This window comes from Sitophilus oryzae, unplaced genomic scaffold (genome assembly GCF_002938485.1).
Source record: "Sitophilus oryzae breed Bouriz unplaced genomic scaffold, Soryzae_2.0 scaffold_1576_pilon_pilon, whole genome shotgun sequence".
Lineage (NCBI taxonomy): Eukaryota > Metazoa > Arthropoda > Insecta > Coleoptera > Curculionidae > Sitophilus > Sitophilus oryzae.
Genome location: NW_022146254.1, coordinates 2,339,865 through 2,362,758, shown reverse-complemented (window position 1 = coordinate 2,362,758; position 22,894 = coordinate 2,339,865). Strand labels below are relative to the sequence as shown.

The following is a 22,894-nucleotide window of genomic DNA, read 5'->3' as shown; positions in this document are numbered from 1 at the left end:
TGCCATGGCTGTGTTAAAATCATTAATTTTTAGCCAAGGCGCCATGGAAAAATAAATTTGGTCATCTAATGTTTTTCGTGTCTTGTCCTGGCCACAATATATAAATTATATCTCATTTTTTTTCAAATAGAACACGGGTGGCCCATTACCAGATTCAGAAAAAGCATTTTTTACGAATAATTTGGTACTACACACTTGGTATTTCGAGTTAAATTGTCGTTATGAACTGCATGCTGCAATTTCAAAAAAAAACATATGAAAAAATGTCAAAAGTTGACATATGATATGTTCTATTCAGAGTGTCATTTTCTAACAAATAAAGTAAAAAAATACCGAGGGTGTCATTAGTTGTAGTTATTTCCTGTGAAACAGGAAGTGACCGAAAACAAATGAATACGTCAATCAATCCATGTCAATTTATGTCATATACCAACATACCATAAAAAGTTATAGAGTGAGCCACTTTTGAGATGCACCTGATATGTGTTCTACCAGATTTACAGTGAAATTAGTTTTTTAAGTTGAAGAGTAGATTAATACAAATACCAATAACCCGTCTGCAATGCTTCTAAAGCCATTACAAAAATGACCACAAAACATTGGACGGTCAAAAGATTTCCAGAACGGTGGAAAGCCCCACCACTCAGAGACTGGCTAAACATTTCATAGTACAACATTTCCCAACATTTGTGGGAGAGCCTATAACTAAAGACAGAAAATCAGTCAAAAGCAATGGATCTACTAACAGGGCATTGCTAGCTCAATAGGCATTTAAAGCTGATGGGATTAACAGGGAAGGCCTGTCAATCCAATGAGGAAACGACAAAGCAAAACGACAAAAAATTATTTTTTATCAGTACGACCGCCTTGGCAATGTGCGATTGACAAAGAGCTATATAAAGGCTTCTTTATAGTTCCCAAATTATTAGATTTTGTAAACAGGACTGAAAACGACTGAAGCATGTGGTCTAGAGATCAGACAACCATAACATATTTGAAAAGGTCGTAATGAATTAGACCCATAGGCTCATATTATCATAGAATCTCATAACTAGTTTAACTAAGTGTATAGAATGGGTAATACAAATCAGATATGAAAAAACCATGAGCGTCATCACCTATAGGCATGATCATGATTGACCTAAAAGAGAAGATTATTGGTGGCATGACGCTCGTGGCTTTTTCTTTATGGTGACTGATTCGTTATTGTTTTTCATCCTATTTTGCATTTTCTTGAATATGGCTGAGATTAGATTATCGCAAAACTCTAGTATAGTTGGTTCTCGTGATGCTTGTAATAATATAAATAACTGTGTTAACCTACCTTGTCCACCACCAGAAGGCGGTACTTTGGCGCCCAGTTCCGGCTTGCCAGCCGCCCCGACAGCCACCGCCGCCCCCGTGGGTCCCGACTGGACGGCAGTAGCGTCGCCCAAGGCGGGTGCCACAGCCGCCGACTGTATAGCTTGCGGCGGATGATGAGGCGGCTGTTGGGCGGGCGCGGGCGAAGGTGCTGGCAGGTTGGGCGGCGTGGGTGCCGGTACCGGACTGCCGCCCTGTGCATGTGGCAGCCCTTGGTGGGGCAGGCCGGGGGGCAGCGCCCCAGGGAATTCGTGCTTGCGCGCCGACGGCGCCGAGGGGAAGATCACGGAGCTGGCGTCGGAGCACTGAAAAAAAATTATAAAGTTATTAATATCTTTATTTATTAATGAACTAATATAATCTTACTTATATCGTTTTGGTTACGATAACCATAAATAAATTCATAACTCCCATAGAATATTATTAACGGGAATTAAAATGTCATAATTCCCCCCCTCTACCTTTTATATTATGTAACAACCACAGAAAACAATAGAGATTTTGGGTAATAATATAAAATAAAAATGGACACTAATCTAACTATACTCTAATGCCGGGTCCAGACCAAGCAGAAAAAACAACGACAGGACAGAAACGTTCATGTTTTACCACAAAATTGCGACAAATCCAATACATTTCTGCGATAGTTTTGTCTCATTTTTGTTTTGTTTCAAAATTCGGAGACTTTTCAAAGTCCTGTCTCGAGTCGGTAAAGATCAAAGTATCTATGTTTTGTTCGTATATTTTACGACAACTTGTCAGCGCAGTGTGGATGGCGTGTGCTGCCAACAGTAGGAGACCAGTCAAATCACACATGGTTAATAAACCTCATTCACAACAACTAAACTTTTGACTTTGCTGAACTTTTGTCTTTGCGGTGTGAACAATTTGTCTCAAGTTTGTCTTAGTTGTAGAAGTACTTAAGGCTTGTCGTGGTTCTTCAGATTTTTTTAATATTTCGTCCAATTTAATGGAAACGTGTTCAAGTACGTTTGAACGTAGTGTGCCGAATTCGTGCGAAAGGGTTTTTTTGATAAAAAAAAACTGAATTTTAAACAGGTCATTTAATACAATAGTAATCTGGCAACAAAGTTCTTACCAGCAGCGTTAATATAAATATAACGGAAGATTAATAAATGCAACATTTGTGTCTTTTAAAAATGGGACAAAATATACTAAATTCGGTAAGAAATAAAATTACCGCAGCCGCCATGTACCACGGGAATTATAAAGTATTAATAACTTCGGGCAATTATTGTCTCTCGGGCCATAGGCCCTCGGGATAAAAACTTTGCCCTCGGCCCTCGGTAATAACATCCTATAATTCCCGTGATACATAAACAACTATAAGAAATCCGTGAGAATTGGTATGTAATTTTCAATTGAATATGTTAAAAGGCTATTAATTCCTAGTGACTCATTATAAAGGACATATGGGACATTTATGTCATTTATGGTACAATGTAGCTCAAAAACATAAAAAAATACAGCCTAATAAATGTGCAAAATAAAATGATAACTAACAGACACATCATTAATTATCATTGAGTTACTAATGCAAAACTCATGTTTAAAGCATAGTGCAGGCATGTGATTCAAAAAATTCCAAAGGATCTTCATGCATAACAAATTATAGGAGTTATAATATACAATCGAAAAAAAAATGGCATCAAAGACGACTGGGGAATGACAAACGATAATAATTTTAGCGATGTCAAGCCCTAGACGTCATACTTGGTCAGACTTTTCTTTATTTTTTAATGGCGCATACACTGCCAGTTGGCCTGAAGAAGGTTGTAATTTATTTTTATATTGATTAAAAATTATTTATAAATGGTGTAGTAATCATCATCATCATCATTTAGCTTATACCGTTCACTGCAGAACAAAAACCTCCCTTAACTCTAGTCATTTCCTTCTATTTTGTGCCACTTGAATCCAGTTTCCAGCCACCCTCTTAATGTCATCTGTCCATCGACTAGGAGGTCGTCCTCTGCTTCTATAGGCCTCGTGTCTCGGTCTCCATTCCACAAGTCTCTTTGTCCACCGTCCATCTGTCATCCTAGCCACATGTCCTGCCCAATTCCATTTAAGATATCACCGCATCTCTTACTCCTGTCCGATTTCGTATTGTATGATTAGGTATTTTATCTCTGAGTGTAACTCCCAACATGGACCTTTCCATTTTCCGTTGCATGACCTGTATTCTATGTATGTTCTTTTTTGTCAAAGTAAGCGTTTCAGCTCCATACGTGAGGACAGGCAAGACACACTGGTTAAAGATCTTTCTTCTTAAACATATGGGAATATCAGATCTCAGTATATGCCTTAGTTTGCCAAATGCCGCCCACGACAAACCTATTCTTCGTAGAGTTTCGTGGGTCTGATTATCCCTTCTAATACCGATCTCATGCCCTAAGTATTTATATATCTGCACTTGTTCCAAAGGTATGTTATTAATGTTTAAATTTCCACTTAGTACTAGGTTTGTCATGTATTGTGTCTTTGACAAGTTAATTTTCAAACCGACTCTTTTCGAAGCATCATTCAGCATATCCAGTAATTAAGGTTGTTAAGGTGTAGTAATAATTCGAGGAAAAAGATTTTTATAGAAATGGATTTGTGTATCTGAAAACATTCTATCCTTTTTTAGTACTTCTATAATTAGTGATAATTATGAAAAGTTTTAGTAAATGACGTCTAGAGATTGACCTCGCCAAAATTATCATGGATTGTGATTCTCCAGCCATCTTTGACATCGTTCCATCATACGGAATTTATCTAAAAAAATAATCTGATCTATGATAATTTTTCTTAATATTTTTTTACCACACAATTTCTGTCATTCATTTACTTTTATATTATTTTAATTTAAATATTATGTCATTTTCTTGTCTTAAAATTGTGAATAAAACATGACCTATATACACTGTCTGAAATTAACCGTAATATTAAAATAACAACCTTAATTACCCCTAATCAAACTCGCTAGAATTATTTCAAAAGTAATCATTAAAGTGCTAATTTTGTCCTATAAAAGTAATCAAATTACTGTGTAATTTAGCGACTCGAAAAATAAGATTGCGTCGTGTTTTTCCTTGTTATTTTTAATTAAAAATGAAATTAAGACCTTAATCTTAAGCACTATAAAAGTATGCAGTGTACGGGAAAATTTAAATTAAGCTCATTAAAAATTAAAAACATAATTTAACGTAAAATTAAAAAATATTTCAGCAGCAGTTTTAGTGAGAGTGCTTTATTTTAGTTAATAGAGTACAGAATTTTGTAATTTAAATATTAGTTGAAGATTTTTAATATCATAAATAATTTATAGCATATTGCACACCGAGGTGTTTCATTACAGTCGAGAGATTGATATTGTTAATCCAGACGCGGTAGCGTCGAGATTAAATCGCGAGGCAATAATGAAAACTTCCCTCCTAAGTTTGTATACTATTTTTTTTACAACCACATCATTAATTAAAAAATAGAGACAGTATTTTATTTTGAAAAAAAATAAAAATGCGAAGATTTGTCGTTCTCTGTTTTGGCATTTCCATATCTATTACCAATGGTTGTTATGGCGCAAACCTTCAACAGCAAAGCAAACGACTAAATGACAGTTCTGAATGTCTCGTTCGCTTTGTCGCGCTATTGTCGGAAAGTTCTGATAATGAATACTACTTTAATATTGGTACTCCACCAGAACTTACAGAAGCTGCAAAAAGAGCAAAAGCCAGTTTACTTCCAGAGAAAAGTAGGGGGCGATATGAAATAGCATTGAGAGTATATTAAAAATGGTGTGCTGAAAGAAATGCTAAGGATATTGCTTCAGAGACAGTCTTGATGGCATATTTTAGCGACATGGCAAGGCAGAAAAAGCCATCTACTCTTTAGGCTACGTACAGCATGATACGGACAATGCAGGGAAAAGACTGACATGTCAAAATATCACAAACTCGTCGCTCTTTTAAAATGCCAGAATGTAGGTTTAAGTCAAAGAAGTCTAGCATTTTTACCAGGCAAAACTTTTCAACAAATAATTGTATTAAAATCTTCAATTGTTATTTTTAATCTTCTTATTTAATTTTGTTGAAGTTAGATAAGTATTTAATAAGGATATTACAAGAATAGTTTGCTTAATTAAATGAGGCGAGAAATAAGAAAAACCGAGTGAGGGAAATAGGTGAGGGAAATGGAAGGGGGAAGAAATGTAGATTATTTGACACTTTCAATTTTTTTAAAAAGCAAGTAATGTCAGTATTACATATATGTAGTTAATAAATATATATATAATATATATATATATATATATATATATATATATATATATATATATATATATATATATATATATATATATATATATATATATATATAAATAAACTATATTTATATATTATTTCATATACCGACTGGAATGTGTATTAGCAGTCATGACCTATGCATGCGAAACTTGGACACTTAAAAGGGACATTATAAGGAAACTATAGGTTGCACAATGCTCAATGGAACGAACTATGCTGGGAATAACCAAGAAAGGCCGTAAAAAAATAGAGAGGATACGACAAAAGGCCCAGGTAATAGATGTCATCAACAGAATCAAATCGTTCAAGTGGCAATGGGTAGGACACCTGGCAAGAAGGACGGACAACAGATGGACCACCAAAATTACAGCATGGTACCCACGAGGAACTAAGAGACCTCCTAAAGGAAGACCAAACCTGAGATGGGACCATGATATTAGTAAATTAGTAGAGATAACTTTGGGCCCGTATAGTCAACAACATACAACAAAGGGCCCAATTACAAAAAGAATATCTAAATATGTGAGGGATAATCGGAAATAGTTGAATAAGCTGAAAATGATGATGATGGTAATGATACCGACTGAATCAATATCTGTTTTATAAAAAACAATTTGAGGGTTGATTTTCATTGCGTATTAAAAAACATCTCTCTAAAACGACTCTCCAAAATGTCTGGTTTAATTATCTCGGAGACAAAACTTTTCACACGTACAGTGCCGCTCTTCACCGACACTTCACGGCATCTCGAATTGAATTATAACGCTCTCTTCGCAGTTTAATTAGCAGCAGTAGCTCGCTGACCCTCTTCATCGTCGCCTAGCCCGGCCCCTCTTCAGTCGGAGCCTCTAAAACTCCCCCCGAGTCTAATTATGAGACCTAGTTAAAACAAAGCGGACGACTAGGGGCAATTAGCCACCGTCCGCACCTTAACGACCCGTTATGGCGCAATTGACTTGCGCCGATCGCTTTCAAGTCCCTTTTTTGTCGGCGATCTGCCATCTGACCGACCGACAGATAAATTAACCCAGTCGGAATAAACAAAAGGACCGTTAATACCCTTGTATTAGCGATGAGAAGCTGTGTGCACTAGCAGTTTAATTGATCGATTGTGGCTAATTAATACGGATGTATAACAATCTATACACAGTAGCGGCTCTTCAATAGTGCGCGTAGTTAAGTCTAATTAATTCTAATTAATTACTTAGACAAAAACTAAATTAAACAAGTTGATGTTGAATCTATAAATTATGCAACAACGTACGTGCGGGCTGGTCGAATTGTATTTAATACATATTGAAAGATGTGAAGAAATTGGTGTAAAAAAGATTATATTCGACAAATAGAAGTTTAATTTTCTAGAAAAAAGTCTTTAAACCATTAAAAATTGAATGAAAATAAACCAAATTTAAATGCAGTATTTATTTTCTCCCTTTTAATATTTCAATATTGAGATATAGATCTCCAATAAACTAGGGCAGTGGTTATAACATTTGCATATATTAAAATACTAGTACTAGTAGTAGTATTATCGAAAAAAAAACGGCGTCAGCGATGGCTATGAAATGAAGATCGCTGTCATTTTATATGTAAAATTATATGGGAAATGTCATCAATCGTCATTTCATAGCCATCGCTGACGCCGTTTTTATTCGATCATACGGTATAAACATAAAGTAGAACGCAGTATTATACACTCAGATGCAAAAAAAACGCAACGGAGAAATTTTTGGTCAAATTGAAAGTGTTATATTTTTGTTATTTTTAGCCCTATTTTCATGATGTTTTTAGCAACCTGTATATAATTATATCAACTTTAATTTGTAAACTCAGTTTCTTTTATAAACTTTAGTATTTGGCATATTATACAGGGTTAATCGGGTAGTTGTTCTTTTGCCTCAATTTTAAAACACCCTGTGCAATAATTTCGTGTGTAAATTTTCTTAAAATATAATTTTACGGTCAGAACCATGTCTCCTGAGCATTTTGTTTTTTGGATCATGTCAATATATGCCTTGGTTAATTTTTAAGAGCGAAATGAACTTGACACCAACAATTTGCAATTTTTTCAATTATCACTTCTTTTTGAAGTTATTTTTCAATATGCGTTTGGTGATTATTGTGAACTATATACTACTATAAACTGCTCATCAGTTCGACGTTTGGGACATGCTTGGCAGGATGGTTAGAGGTCGCAAAGCGGTACCAGCTTCATTAAATAAATTTCGGTTGGTTCTTAAAGAAGAATGGGAAAGCATAACATAATATGATAATATATGCAGCCTCAATGACAGTATGAACGGACGTATACAGGCATTATGTCAGCCAAGGCAAGCAATGGAGAGTATTAGGTTATTTTTTACAATTTTTTTTTCTGTTTGTATATTTAAGTATTGCTTTCTTTAATATCGTTAGTTCTGTTATCGTTATTAATGTTTATTAAAATCAAGACTGTACAGGGTGGCGCCTCTCATACGCCGCGGAAGCTCCAAGGAGAACGGTAGTTTATATCGAAATTAAATTTTGTCAGCATATGTAGGTTAACTGAAAGCATTTTATAAAAATATATAGAATTATACAGGGTGTCCCCAAAAAAAGTTACACATCAAACTTGTGTTTTTTCTAATGGAACACCCTATATATTAATTGATTTTCGGATTCTATGAAAAAAAGAAAGGTGAGTTTTATTAAAGAAGCATATACCTAAAATCTAAGAATTTTGACATATTTCACATTTTGTGAAAATGAAGAGTAAATTTTAAATTTCGATAACAGCTACCTAAATTTTAGTTGACCTTGTATGGCCTGATATTTAACTACAGTAACCATTGTATGTTAAACCAAATTGAAATTTGATCCGAAAAGTTATACAGGGTGAGACAAAATTTATATGGAACATTAGTCACTTCTAAGAGCAAGTTACTCCTTTATTTTAAATGGAACACCCAGTATATTTTTCCGGTGTTTAATGGGGAATTTATGCATCTTTAAAATATTATTAAGGTTGCCTACCCCACAGACAAAGATTTTCACAGATATTTTAAGTTTTATGATTTTGCGTCAGTGAAAAAATCTAGGTTGCTGTGTGATATACCTTTTGTTAATTTAACAAAAATTAAAGATTGTAGAGTAAAATACTCAAGGGTAATAAAAAATACACGTTTATAACATATTTTAATTATTACAGAAATAAAACTAGATATAAACCTAGATTATGCGACAAAAATTAGCTAGATGAAATTAAATGCTCAAAATGCTTAATTTCCTGTAACTGCATAAAATGATTGCCTTTTCAAAAGAATCTTTTCATTTTAAAAGGCATATGTGGAGTTCTATTTTGAAATGCAGCTACAATAATTTCTCTCATGTTATCGACACTAGTTGGCCGAGTTTTGTAAACACTGTCTATAACATATCCCCATAAAAAAAAACAGACTATTATAGATAAAACCAGGAGCATTTAAGTATTCTATTAATTGGTGAATGCACACTGCATTCAACAACTAATAGAATCATGTCAATTCTCTCTGATGTAGGATAAGGTTGCATTTTCGGCAAATTTCTGAGAAATGTTTTTGTGTTTGGATTATCACAAAATGATAACTAATTGTTAAAGTTGGAGTAATTAGGCAGCTATGTTGAAGTAACGTCAAACATATCACATCCATCTAGATTTTATCAAATAATAAAGATCTACTCAGATCAAATCATGTAAATGAAAATAACTAGGAAAATCTTTGTTTGAGAGGTAGGCAACCTTAATAGTATTTTAAAGAGACATCAATTCTATTGAATATCGGAATAATATACTGGGTGTTCCATTTAAAATAAGAGAGTAACATGCTTTTAAAGGTGACCAATGTTCAATATTAATTTTATCTCACCCTGTATAACTTTTGGGATCGATTTTTAATTTGATTTAAAGCACAATAGTTAATTTAACTACATATTAGGCTATACCGGGTAAATTCCAATTTAGGTAGCTTTTATTGTAATTTAAAAATTGTTCTTTATTTCGAGAAAATGTTAAATATGTTAAAAACTTTACATTTTAGTCATATACTTCTCTTATAAAACTCACCTTTATTTTTCTCCAGGAATTCGAAAATCAATTAATATATAGGGTGTTCGATTACAAAAAACACAACTTTGATATGTAACTTTTTTTGGGGACACCCTGTAGAACTCTTTATATTTTTAAAAAGTGCTCTGAATTAACCTACATATGCTCACAAAATTTTATTTCAATACAAACTGTCGCTCTCCTTGGAGCCTCCGCGGCGTATGAGAGGCGCCACCCTGTATTGTTAGTCTTAGACGTTTTTTTTTAATTTAGTATAAAGTATCCAATGCAGCAATATGACATTACGACAATAGTCACCAAAACCATCTCGTCATATTAAAAAATAAAACATCAAAAGATATTGATGATTGAAAAAATTGCAAATTGTTGGTGTCAAGTTCATTTCGCTCTTAAAAATTAACCAAGGCATATATTAACATGATCCAAAAAACAAAATGCTCAGGAGACATGGTTCTGACCGTAAAATTACATTTTACGAAAATTTACACACGAAATTATTGCACAGGGTGTTTTAAAGTTAAGGTAAAAAAACAACCCCTCGATTAACCCTGTATAATATGCCAAATACTAAAGTTTATAAAAAAACTTAGTTTACGAATTATAGTTGATGATATAATTATACAAAATTTGCTAAAAAATTCATGAAAATAGGGCTAAAAGTAACAAAAATACACTTTAAATTTGACCAAAAATTTCTCCGTTGCGTTTTTTTTGCATCTGAGTGTATTAATATCCATTAAACTTTTAATGGTAATATAAAATGTCTATGGATAATTAAAGACGGTGACAAAAAATGATCTCTCTACTACATTCCTGATCATTCATTCATTTTGTCCTTTACTCCTATGTGGAGAAAAGGGCTACAATAAACTCTCTCCAGCGGGTTTGGTTGTTGGCAATTGACTTGACATCTCGCCATGATCGGTTTACTGTTTCGATCTCCTTTTTAATTTTCCTTTGTCATGAATGTCTTGGACGACCAGTTCTACTGTCTTGTGAGTTCCACTTAATATCTGCCAGCGATGCTGTTGCCGCTTCGCCTTAAAGTGTGGCCAATCCACCTCCATTTCTTAAGTTTGATCTCGTTATACAGCTGCCTTTGGTTGGTCAAGCTTCATAAATCCTCATTTCCGATAGTATTTGGCCAGAATATTCCTATAATTTTTCGCAGAGAGCGGTTTATGAAAACTTGGAGTTCATTAATTAATGGCGATGTAATTTTCCAGGTCTCTGCACCATACAGCAATGATCTAGGATCGCTTAATTAATTATAAATTATGATTATTGTTTGTTCCCAGTAATTAGCATGTAGAAAAAAATCGTTGGTACTTGTGAAGGCTTAAAGGAAACAATTGATTTTTGCGACGTTTCGCTACTTCATAGTCGCCCTTCTTCAGGCACGAAAACATTTAGTACTACAAATGCCTACAAAGTGATTCATGGCGACTCCCAACCACTCCCAATATAAGAAACACGCACGATACGAACAGAAAAACTTGGGGTATTTTTTACACGATGCAAACCGTTGTCAGTTTGAGGTGGAACTCTCAAGTACTGTGATGTAGTACGAAATGGTAGACTAACGAGTTTAGGGCTGAACGTTTTAGAATGGATGAAACAACGCGCGACGTGGCATAAAATTGTCTTATTACTAGTAGAATTAATGCTGAACTCTTGCCCAATTCCTTACGAAGAAAAATCGTGCCCATATCAACCATACATTGAAAAATTGTCATCATTTAGGTACTTAATTTGGTTATTGTACAGCTATGTTAAACGATTCGTTTAGACAAGATTGTTTTCTCACAACAACTTCCGCCATAGCATACAAGAAATCAAATAAAATCCATTAAACAAACACGGTACACATTAAGTATTGAACAGAAGGAGAGATGTTTTTATGGTCTATTGTTCGTTTAAACATCGACCATAACACTCCGTTTCCAGTAAGGCGCATAACTCTCGGAAAAGCGGCTATCGCTAATCGAGAGAAAAGAGAGTCCATAGGTGGGCCCCATTAGAGAGCCGTTTTTGCGGCTCGAACAATTAACAATTAGCCATAAGCGGCGGCGTTCCAGCAAAGGAATCCCGCAATCGCGGGCCCCATACTGGTCCGTTTATTATGTAATTATCGACGGGCCGGGAAAAAAGGCGACCGATGCCGATGGTGCAGCGTAAGAAAATAATCGCTCCGCTTTAACTTTTAACGACATCGCCTTGAACTATTCGTTCTTTATTAGAGAACGGTCGATTAAATACGCGCACTAAAGTCGAATATTTATCGCGAAAAAAAAAGCGGTTTATTCAAAAGGCCCCCCGCGTGGAAACTGATAGACATGCATCACAGGCATGTCGATCAGTTTCCAATCGATATTTTATTTAATATTTAAGCGTTTAATGTCTTTATTGACACTAAATATCTTTATTGACACTCTTTCTATAGCTATATTATTTTCATGCACTTCCCATTTCAATTTGAGATTAATTCAGTGAAATTAAATTAAATATTTTAAATGAACATAAAACATCTACAAAAATAAATGAGATGATCGTCCTCTACAGCAGCGTTTCTTAACCTTTTTCAGTTCGCGGACCCTTAAAAATCAAACACAATTTCAAGGACCCCCATAATAAAAAAAATACAGAAATCTTAGTACAAAAAAAATACATTTTTATAAAAATTAAAAATACAATATTAATCTGAAGGTTGGTGCTGCTTTCTTGCAACTAAATTAGTAATATACGGATTGATGTTTTTACTTAGTTGTAATCTCAAATCGGATTCCAACTGTTATCTCTTTCTGTATTTGTTTTTGATGTAAACAAGAGTAGAGAATGCCTTTTCACAGAGGTATGTAGATGAGAACAGCGGTAAATGGTTCAGTGCTTCTTCTGATATTTCAGAAGTTTCTTTGAAATTATGTTTTAAAGCTGAATCGCATGATATTTCTATTAAATGATTTTGCTGTACCGTTGTCAAACCATTGATATCTGAAAGATCTGCGTTGAAAGTGTCAGCTATCCAGTTTTTATTTCTGTCGGGTACTGAAAAATATTCCCGAAAAGATGACCTCAAACCGATGACCCTTAGGAGACTTGCTGACATTTAGTTATTAATTCAAATGTTTATAGATAAGACGGCGGACCACAGGTTAAGAAACGCTGCTCTACAGCACGAAATACATCCTTCAGATCCATACTATAACTTTCATTAAATATTCATTTTACTGATAATTCTTGAAAATCTCGAATATCTTAATATCAAATTTCACTTTCTAATAATTCTATCCATAACTAAGATCAGAAACATCAAAAATAAGATAAGATCAGGAAAGATAAGGTGACAATAATAAATACTTTTCTACCCTCAATCTCCCATCATCTGATGATTCCTAATGAAAATAAAGGTAATGAAAATTATTAAGAGGGTGGTATTACTTTACTTAAACATTAAATTTCATTTTGTTGATATTGAAAAATTATTGGACCATGGCTTTTATATAATGAAGTGTACATAAGACATTTAAGCAAATAAAGGATTTTTTAAGAAATTATTGTTATATTTTTTAATTCACTTCAGTCCATCTTTACTCAGAAGAAAAAAAATCGAGTGCTACTTAAGATTAAATATAGAGAAAATTCTCAAAATCAATTTTTCTTACGATTATTATTTGTATTTCGTACAAAATTTCATGTTTTACCAAAAAACACTTGATGAAGTTTACGAAAAATAGGATATTTTGTTTTTGAGCCATTTTCGTGATAAAATACAAAAACTTGTGGAAGTTATCATATATGATTTAAAGTTGAACTTTAACCTTCAGTAACTTTCAAACGAGTCGATTAAATGAAGAATCACCTTTTTTAAAGACCGTTCAATTTTCTACAAGAATATGTATAGATTTTTACAATACGCTGATTCGTTAGAACGCAATAAAATTCAAAAAACAAATTGTTTCCCCGTGTTATTTAAATGGGAAATAGAAAAGTAAAATATTCATAGAATTTTAGAGATAATTTAATTATTAACAACCAAACCATTAAGCCTGAATTTCAAATAATTTTATCATTCGCTGAATTGTAGTCAATATATTAATAACTGACGATAATATATTGATAATAAAATAAGTTGCGTATATATATAAAATGATATTGAGTAATTATTAAAATTCAATTAAAATTAAATTCTAGATAAAATTAAAAATTATATATTATCAACTTACATAATTAAAAAAATGGATCCTTTGGCGCAACAGAAAATTACACAATACATATACATACATACATACTGCCATTACTCGCTGACGAGTATTTGACACGCATCAGAAGATGGTCACGCAAGGCGTGTTCTTTCATGATCTTTTCTATGACTGAAAAGCCTGATACGTGATGTTACTTTTCTTTCGTACTCCGGATATTCAAAAATCGTATTGCTTTGTTGCCTCCTTACTTTTTGGTTGTCGCTGTTAACTGAGTTTACAAAGAGAGAAAAGTTTTTTTCTTCTCCATTGCGTTCTATTGTGCGCTGCTTTCTCCCATTAATTCTGCATGCTTATCCCCATTTTTTTATGGAAAATATTCTTAAACCTTTTGAAAAATAACAGTGTCTATAAATATTCATATTACTGATAATTCTTAGAAATCTCGAATATCGTAATATCAAATTTCACCTCCTAATAATAAATTCTATCTATAACTAAGATTCGATCAGGAAAGGTAACGTGACAATAATAAATAATTTTCTGCCCTAAACTGACGATAATATATTGATTATAAATTACAGAATAAAAATTACACAATAATTCTACAACAACACATCCAACAACTTTATATTTTAAACTGCATTATAAATGACACAGTAAAATTAAACCTCTTCTCGTGGATCCCTAAGTATTTTTTCCAATTTCGAAGCTTACCAATTTTCAGCCATCATAAACCATTTCAGCGTTTACAATTTTTTTTCGCGTATAAATATAAAATAAATTTATAATCAACTAATAGTTTTAAAAAAAGAATTAAATTTATTTGTAAAAAATGACTGAATTAATGCAAAATATTAATACTTTCTCCATTTATCCAAGTGACACTATTAGTAATTTTGTTTTATTGGTAATATTCAGTTTTATTTTACTTATAATGTAAAGCATCACTATAACGAAACATAACCACTGTAAATTATATACCATTAACACAATCAGGATCAGATAAAAATTAAATGACTTGTTTAGAAAATCGCAAGCATCTATCTTGTCTTAAACATTAACACAACCCCATCAAACTCGTAACTGATTTGACAGGTTGCTGTCGAGTTCGAGCCTCCAGCTGAAGTTATCTAGCTAAATACGGCGGTGGTTTTCAGTCGTGCCAGATGATGGGTTAATAGTGCCATTTCAAAGTTAAAGAGAGTAATAACACGGTAGTTAAGTCGGACGAAGGCACGGCAACTGTAAATATTTTATGACGCACCGTAAACTTTTTACTCTCGCCGATACGTCGGTAAAATGTTTACCTTAGAAGCGTAAAAAGTTGCATCTAATTGGGCTAGAATGTGTTAGAAGTTTATTACTTCAGGACTTGTACGTTAATAATGTTGCATAGTTAGGATATAGATAATAGGATCATCTTCATCATTATTCTCAGCTTATTCAAATATTTCCAATTATGGTGTAGCCTTTCTTACAGATTTAGATACTCTCTTGGTAGTTGGGTCCATTGTTTTCTATTGTTGGCTATGCGGGCCGCTAATTTCCTAATATCATGGTCCCATTTAACGTTTGGTCTTCTTCTAGGTCTCTTAATTTCTCGTGGGTGCCATACTGTAATTTTTGTGGACCATCTGTCTTGAAGGATTTGATTCTGTGGTTGATATCTATTACTTAGGTCTTTTGTCGTATTCTTTTACGGTCTTTCTTGGTTATTCCCAACATATTTCGTTCCATTGAGCGTTGTGCGACCTGCAGTTTCCTTTTCCGTTTTAAGTGTCTAGGTTTCGCATGCATAGGTCAACATTGATAGTATACATTGGTCGAATGTCTAGTTTAGTCTAGTGTCTAGAAAGTTCTAGATTTGAATATAATTGAGTTTCTTTCATAAGTACTCCATGCTAACTTAATTCTTCGGTTGATTTCTGGTAGTAGTAGAGAGTTATGAGAGCTGTGTATTAGTTGTTCCAAATATATGTATTCTTCTACTATTTCCAGTTTTGTGTTATTTATTAGTATGTCTTTTCTGTCTACTAGTACGTTGTACATTACTTTATTTTTTGCTAAATTCATTTTGAGGTCTACTTTAATGTTGGCTCTAGTTACGCTCGCTTGTGTTTGAAGTTCTTCAGGACTATTGGCTATTAGGACTATGTCCATCACCGAATCTCAGATATTCTCCATCTATTTTCAATCCTTTGTTGGTCCAGTCTAGTTGCCGGAAAATTTCTTCTAGTGTTGCTGTAAACAGCTTTGAAGATATCGCGTCTCCGTGTCGTACTTCTTTGCCAGTTGGGAACTCTGGGGTTGTTTTATATTACTCTTGCTTTGGCTTCTTTGTATATATCGGTGAGAGTTTCGATGGCCTGCCAATAGCTTGATTCGCTAAGGCTATTATTGCCTTCGGATGTATCGAGTTGAAAGCTTTCTCAAAGTCGATGCTACAGATAGTGGAAGTTCGTATTCTTTTGTTCGACTGATAATTTTTCTTAGTGTATGTATGTGATCAATCATGCTGAAGCCGGTTCTAAAGCCTGCTCGTTATCGTGGTTGTGCAGCGTCTGGCGTGTAGTCTAAGATCGCTATAGATTTGGTCTTAAGATCTGAACTGTGCGATTTGGTATGCAGATCAAATTGTTGCGTGTAGGGCCTCTTTTAGTCTCTATTAATTTTTCAATAGATCCCCACCCCCCCAAAATTAAGTATCGATAATTAAGAGTTCATTTTAGCTAGTGATATACCTTGAAATCACTTGACTTCCGAAGAGGACCTATATTGATAATCTGCACTTATCCTTCAGTTTGAAGTGCATTTGAAAAAGTACTTGTAGACTTTTTAATAACCCACAAGAACTGCTTTAAGTTTATCTAAATTAATTTACTTCATGTTCATAAATCATGTTCATCACGCTCATAAAGTATGTTTTATAATATTTTCTTTAAAAGAAAAGGCGTATCTATAATGTTTATTAGCAATTATTGAAATATAGATATGTTATTTGTTTATTTAGTATAATGTTCTTCAATGTATTAGTTATATTTTGTGTTAACGTTTTTATAGGTATTTACAATTTTATTTAAAATATAGACTTCTTTTTGAATTTATCTAAGCCAGTTGATTGTTGTTTGATGTGAATTTTAAGTTACGTGTTTAAGTTTTTTCTGGCTTGTGTTCAGTTGTCTTCATCTTGCTGTTCATGTTTTTTCAATGTGCTCATGATTGATTACTTAATAATTTGATACTATTTTCATTAAACAAATCAATTTTTATCGATTTTACTTTCGAAAACCATCTCTTGCTTGCTGATTGACAAACTATACCATCATTGAACAAAAATCAGCTAGCACCAAAAGACCAAAAGAAAACCGGGAAACCCTGGTTCAGCAAATCCTAATATATACCACCAAGAAATTAAATAGTATTATTAACGTCATTTTATAACAATTTAAACCCCTAAAATCACGGATATAAGTCAAGATTATTATGCAAATTTATATATATATATATCCAAGACATTATCTAAAATTTCGCCTCATTCTTCGAAGATAAAGGAAAGAACTAAAAGTCCGTAACAGTGTTAATAGGAAGTGATTAAGAATTCCATTGCATAAATTGTATGTAAAAGTATTTACTTATTAAACAGAGCATATTTCAACAGTCCCCTTTCAAACGCAAACAAACCTATATCGTTCTAAGTCACTCAAAGTAATAAGCAAATAATCTGAACTAATATTTGATGTTACAAACTGCTGAGATATAAAACCGTGATCACTTGTAAATAAACGATAACGTCGAACAATGACGGTGATGTTTGTATTTTTATCGAGATGCTTTATTTTCAAATAAGTTGTAACATTACGGATGTAAGGCGTTTATGACACACAAGTTATTCCGCGTATAAACAGGGTTTAATAAATAAAGAGCTTTATTTAGAAAACTTTAACCTCTTTATTGGGAAACCAGGAATAAATATTTTTTAAAGAATTGCATATGGTAAAAATCTCAAAAATTTCATCATACACGCTTCTAAGAATTGTTTATCATGTAGAGATAAATTCCTTGAAATGTTTGAAGTGAAACTAGTTTATGCGCGCTGGGTGTAAAAATTCAAGGCCGCGACACACTAACTAACGTCACGCCACGACACAACACGCGTCACAAGAGCTAGTGGTAACGATCGAAAAAGTGGTAGGCCAATGAGGAAGTTGAGATGGGTCTTTGGAGCGTCGTAACTCGGGCCCTATATCAGCCAGGAGGCTGCAACTCGTAATGTAAATGGGGTTTGAAGAGCCCCATCTCAATAGCAAAAAAAAATTCCATGGTCAATAGCAAAAAAAAGTTGTCCGATTTAAGTGATATTTGTATGTCGATAGACTGGATCAAGACCAACTTGACCGTATACGACATGTGTCACTATGAGAGTTAGTTTTGACGTAAGAAACATCAAAAGTCGATGTCGTCCGATCGCGACCAAATTTAGTGGGTTAGGTTACCACACTGCAAAGTTGGATACGACGTTTCGTTTACATCTTCATCAAGGTGGGACTACGGACTTGATATCGAAGAAAAATGTGGGTCGATTTCGGCACATTTGGGTTACATGATGACGCCCTCGACGTTTCGAACCGATGCCTCTAAATGGACGAAATACTGGCACATAGATAGAGGTACCAATGAGTGCTTTACAACCAATCAGCGAATCCATACTGGCTAATATTCAGCCTACAGTAGCCGATAATGCTACTTTTTTATATTTTTAATAGCTCTATCTATATTGTATTATTCCATAGTCTTTTACTGAACATATTTAATGTTACTTTTAACATAACTTTCTTCGACATATAACCACTATAATTGCCAGAATTCTACAATGTCATTTACTATCAACAGAGTCCATCATAAATAAATATAGTCATTAATTTTAAGTAATATAAAACTGTGTATTCTTTCTCTGTTCGTGCCTGGTGCCCAACATCTATAGACTTGATTTATTATTGTTAATTACGGTATCCACGACTGCTCTACCGATGAAAAACTTCCGTTCGCAGTGGTAGTGGTTTAAAAAACGAGAGTACGCTAATTTTGCCAACCAGGCACCTTCTCTACAAAATTAGGTTTGCTGGTGACATAAGACAATGTGTGACTTATGGGAGACAATCCACAAAAGTTTACAATGTTAGTACGACTTAGACACAACTTAGAACAGGAAAACATAGATTGCGAACAACAAAACTATTCCTCATTAGTCGCAACGAAACGAATCAGGCGAAAAGACGGAACTTTCTCGTGCGAAATATTCCCCCGTCATCTAATTTTGTCGAGGAGGCATGTTTATTATGTCGGATGATGCTAAACGGACTCGGTAAACTCGTTCTCCCGTTCTCCGCACGCCCCAAATACGAATTTAGTCCGCGTCGTTGACAAATTACTCCCGGATTTCGCCGTCGGAGTTATAAATACCGACGCCACCCCCCAGATGAAATATGTACGAACGTGTCACGATAGCGTCCGCACCAACATCGTTTGTTAATTTCGCTTGTTTAGCCAGTGGTCACTTATTACCTATTACCCGATTTTGATTTGTTTTTATTTGAATTGTTAAATGTAAGAAAATAATCTAGACTCTACTATTCTTCTCTAAACCAACTTACAGCCACTGGATGAACAATATGATATAACTTAATACAGAGATAGAGAAATGTCAACCGTGACTGTCTTACATAAAAAAAAAGATATTTGGTAATGTTAGTATATCGCGTAAATTAGGATTGATTGACGTATTCAATTCTTCTCGGCCAATACCTGTTTCACCGAAAATGACTACAACTTTTGATTTTTAAATGGCACCCTCGGTATTTTTTTACTTTATTCGATAGAAAATAACATTCTGTAATAGAATGACATATAATATGTCAACTTTTGACATTTTCGCTTAAAACAAAATTGTATTTTAAATTTCAATCTAGAGTGCCATGGCCGTGTTAGAAACACTAATTTTTAAGCAAGGAGCCTTGGAAAAACAGATTTGACCTTCTAATGTTTTTAGTGTCTTCTCTTGGCCGGTTAAAAGATGCCCAAATCGTATTTTTAAAACCAAACCAAACCAAATCAAATCTCAATTTTTTCAAATGGAACGAGGGTGGCTCGTTACCATATTTGGAAAAAATATTTTTTACGAATAATTTGTTGGTATTAATTATTAGTATTAACACTTGTGGTTATTTTCTATTGAATAAAAAATACCGAGGGTGCCATTTAAAAATCAAAAGTTGTAATCATATCGGGTGAAAGCGGAAGTAACCGAAAACAATTGAATGTGTCAATCAATCCTAATTTATGTCATATACTAAAATACCAAATCTCGATTTTTGATCTGAAAAAAATAAAAAAGTTATAGGAGTGAGCCACTTTTAAGACGCACCCGGTATATGATATAGCAAAAAGTCTTAAAAATTGCAAGATCTCGATGCTGTTACGTCTATAAACGCCTCAGTCTCTATTATTAAGGTGCGTTCATACCGGCTGCACCGCTCCGCGCCGCGCAAATCATTTTTTTAACATATACTTTTGTGCGCGCTAAAAAAATACACTTCAAAAGTACATATTAAAAAAATATTTTGCGATGCGCGGCGCGGCGCGGCGCGGAGCTGCGCAGTCTCACGCACCTTTAATTTTTCAAAAAATTCCAAAATTAAGTATAAGAGTTCATTATAGGCAGTGATAAGACCTTGAAATCACTTGACTTCCGAAGAGGACGTATATTGATAATATGCACTTATCGTCCAGTTTGAAGCGCATTCTAAAAAGTACTTGTAGACTTTTTTAATAACCCACAAAAGTGTTTTTAATTTATCAAAATGAATTTACTTCATGTTTATAAATCATGTTCGTCACGCTCATAAGGTATGTTTTATAACCTCTTTATAAGTGTGTTTTGTGACAAGTTTTGTTGGCACTGTAAATTGTATAGTTGAGCTAGTTTGATAGAAATAATTCTAGTAATATTCTGCTGATGTTCAGATGAATTATGAATTACTTCGGTGAGAAGATGTTCCTGATAACATGAGCTACCACAGCTACCAGCGTATGATCGAAAAAAAAACGGCATCAAAGTCAGATGGGGAATGACAATCGATGACAATTTTGGCGAGGCCAATCTTTAGACGTCATTTACTAAAAATTGACATAAAACTAATCAAAAATTAACACTAATTATAGAGACATTAAAAAAGGATAGAAAGTACAAATCAATTTCCAAAAAAAAATTTTTCTCGAATTTTAAACCACACTGTTTAAAAATCATTTTTACTGAATATATAAATAAATTGCGATCTTCTTACAAAGTATTTCTTAAGAATAGAAGCATGTACTTATTTGAAAACATGTGAAACGAATTTTATTTACCTAATTAAAATTTCAAGATTCACATTAACCTAAAATGCGAATTCCAATTACATTTATTATAACTATACATATGAAAAGATTATCTTTATCAAAAATAAATATACACAAACAATGTCATGAATTAATTACCAATCATTAATTACCAATTAACAAAAATCAAACTCTAAAAAATATCATAATTTCAATTATACCATACTGGTCATCATTAAAGCGTGGTGTGGAATTTAACGTGTATGACAGTGATATAAACAGCATAATGGAAAATAAAATGTATTAAAAATAGATAAAAGTTGGGTTGGTACATTTCTTCTACGCGGTAGTGCCGGATTTTGCATCAAAATTTCAAACCGCACAAGTAGTTGTTTATGAAAAATTCTATATAATTCTATTCAATTCTATTCATCTTGGACTGGAACTTTATTTTTCACAATTAGTTACTCATTTTACTACAGCTATAATAGATTATATTTAGCTTAGATATTATCTTCATTTCTATAGTATACATGAAGTTTTTAAAATAATTTATTTTTTTTCTACACACATTTTCCTACACAGTTAAAAACCGACAACACTGTATGTCGCTTTTTATTTTGTCTCTCTGTCGGTCAACCGGTCATTTATATTTGTTGTTGTTGTATGTGTTAAAATACAGACCACGCAGATAAAGTGTCCAGGATGGTATAACTGACTTGATATTGTTAAAAATATAATTTCTTATGTTTTATTTAATTTTAAATTTAAATAAACTGAATATTTGTAATTTATTGCAAAAGACTATGTTTTTCATAAATCTGATAAATACAAAAATATTACAATTCTGCGTACTGATGCAGAAACACATAAATAATACAAAGAGAAAACCAGTACTATCTTGATACATAATTCCCGTAATAGATAAAGTATACAACAATTAAAAATAAACAAACGTATAATTAAACGATTACACGAATACAAGTAGAATGCGGAAAGATAATGAATAACAATTTCGCCGGTAACACAAACCAAGTATGAGAATATAGCGACCAGAAACCGTCCATTATATTTTACTGTAACGTATTACTACACTACCGTCGCGCGTCGTAACGAAAAGTAATAACGCTAATACGAAACTTGCCAACGTTAACGATTCATTTTCCCTGCCATTACACCAGTGACGGGTCGTGCATCGATAATGTTAATCAGGCTGGTGAAGTACGTAGTAAAATTTCAATTATCCTACGTAATTTAGACGTGATTATGTCGAGGTGTACCAAAACATGTATTTGGACATCTCATGTGTTTGATTACATATGGACTTATGGATATCTCGGAAACTAGGAACTTGGAGATAGAGAGTAGGGTTAAATGGGGAAAGAATTGCAGTTCTAGGGTGTCATAAATATGCGCCTTTCAGATTAGCCATGAACTTTTTTAAAAATCTTCATAGAGAACATCGTTGAAACACCCCTTCCCGAAGATCACCGATGTTAAACGACGTTACACCATACAAGTGGATGGATGAGTAACCGATTGGAAACTATGTCCATGGCAAGACT

At 33.5% G+C, this 22,894-nt stretch overlaps 1 protein-coding gene across 4 annotated transcripts in view; it reads right to left on the bottom strand.

Annotated features, from left to right (window-relative positions):
- LOC115879399 (autism susceptibility gene 2 protein-like) overlaps positions 1-22,894 on the bottom strand; it is a 466,988-nt gene that overhangs the window by 39,305 nt on the left and 404,789 nt on the right. For all 4 annotated transcript variants that reach the window (XM_030896221.1, XM_030896223.1, XM_030896222.1 and 1 more), the window contains one exon: positions 1,325-1,667. In XM_030896221.1, the coding sequence (XP_030752081.1) occupies positions 1,325-1,667 (343 nt within the window). The remainder of the gene's footprint in view (positions 1-1,324; positions 1,668-22,894) is intronic.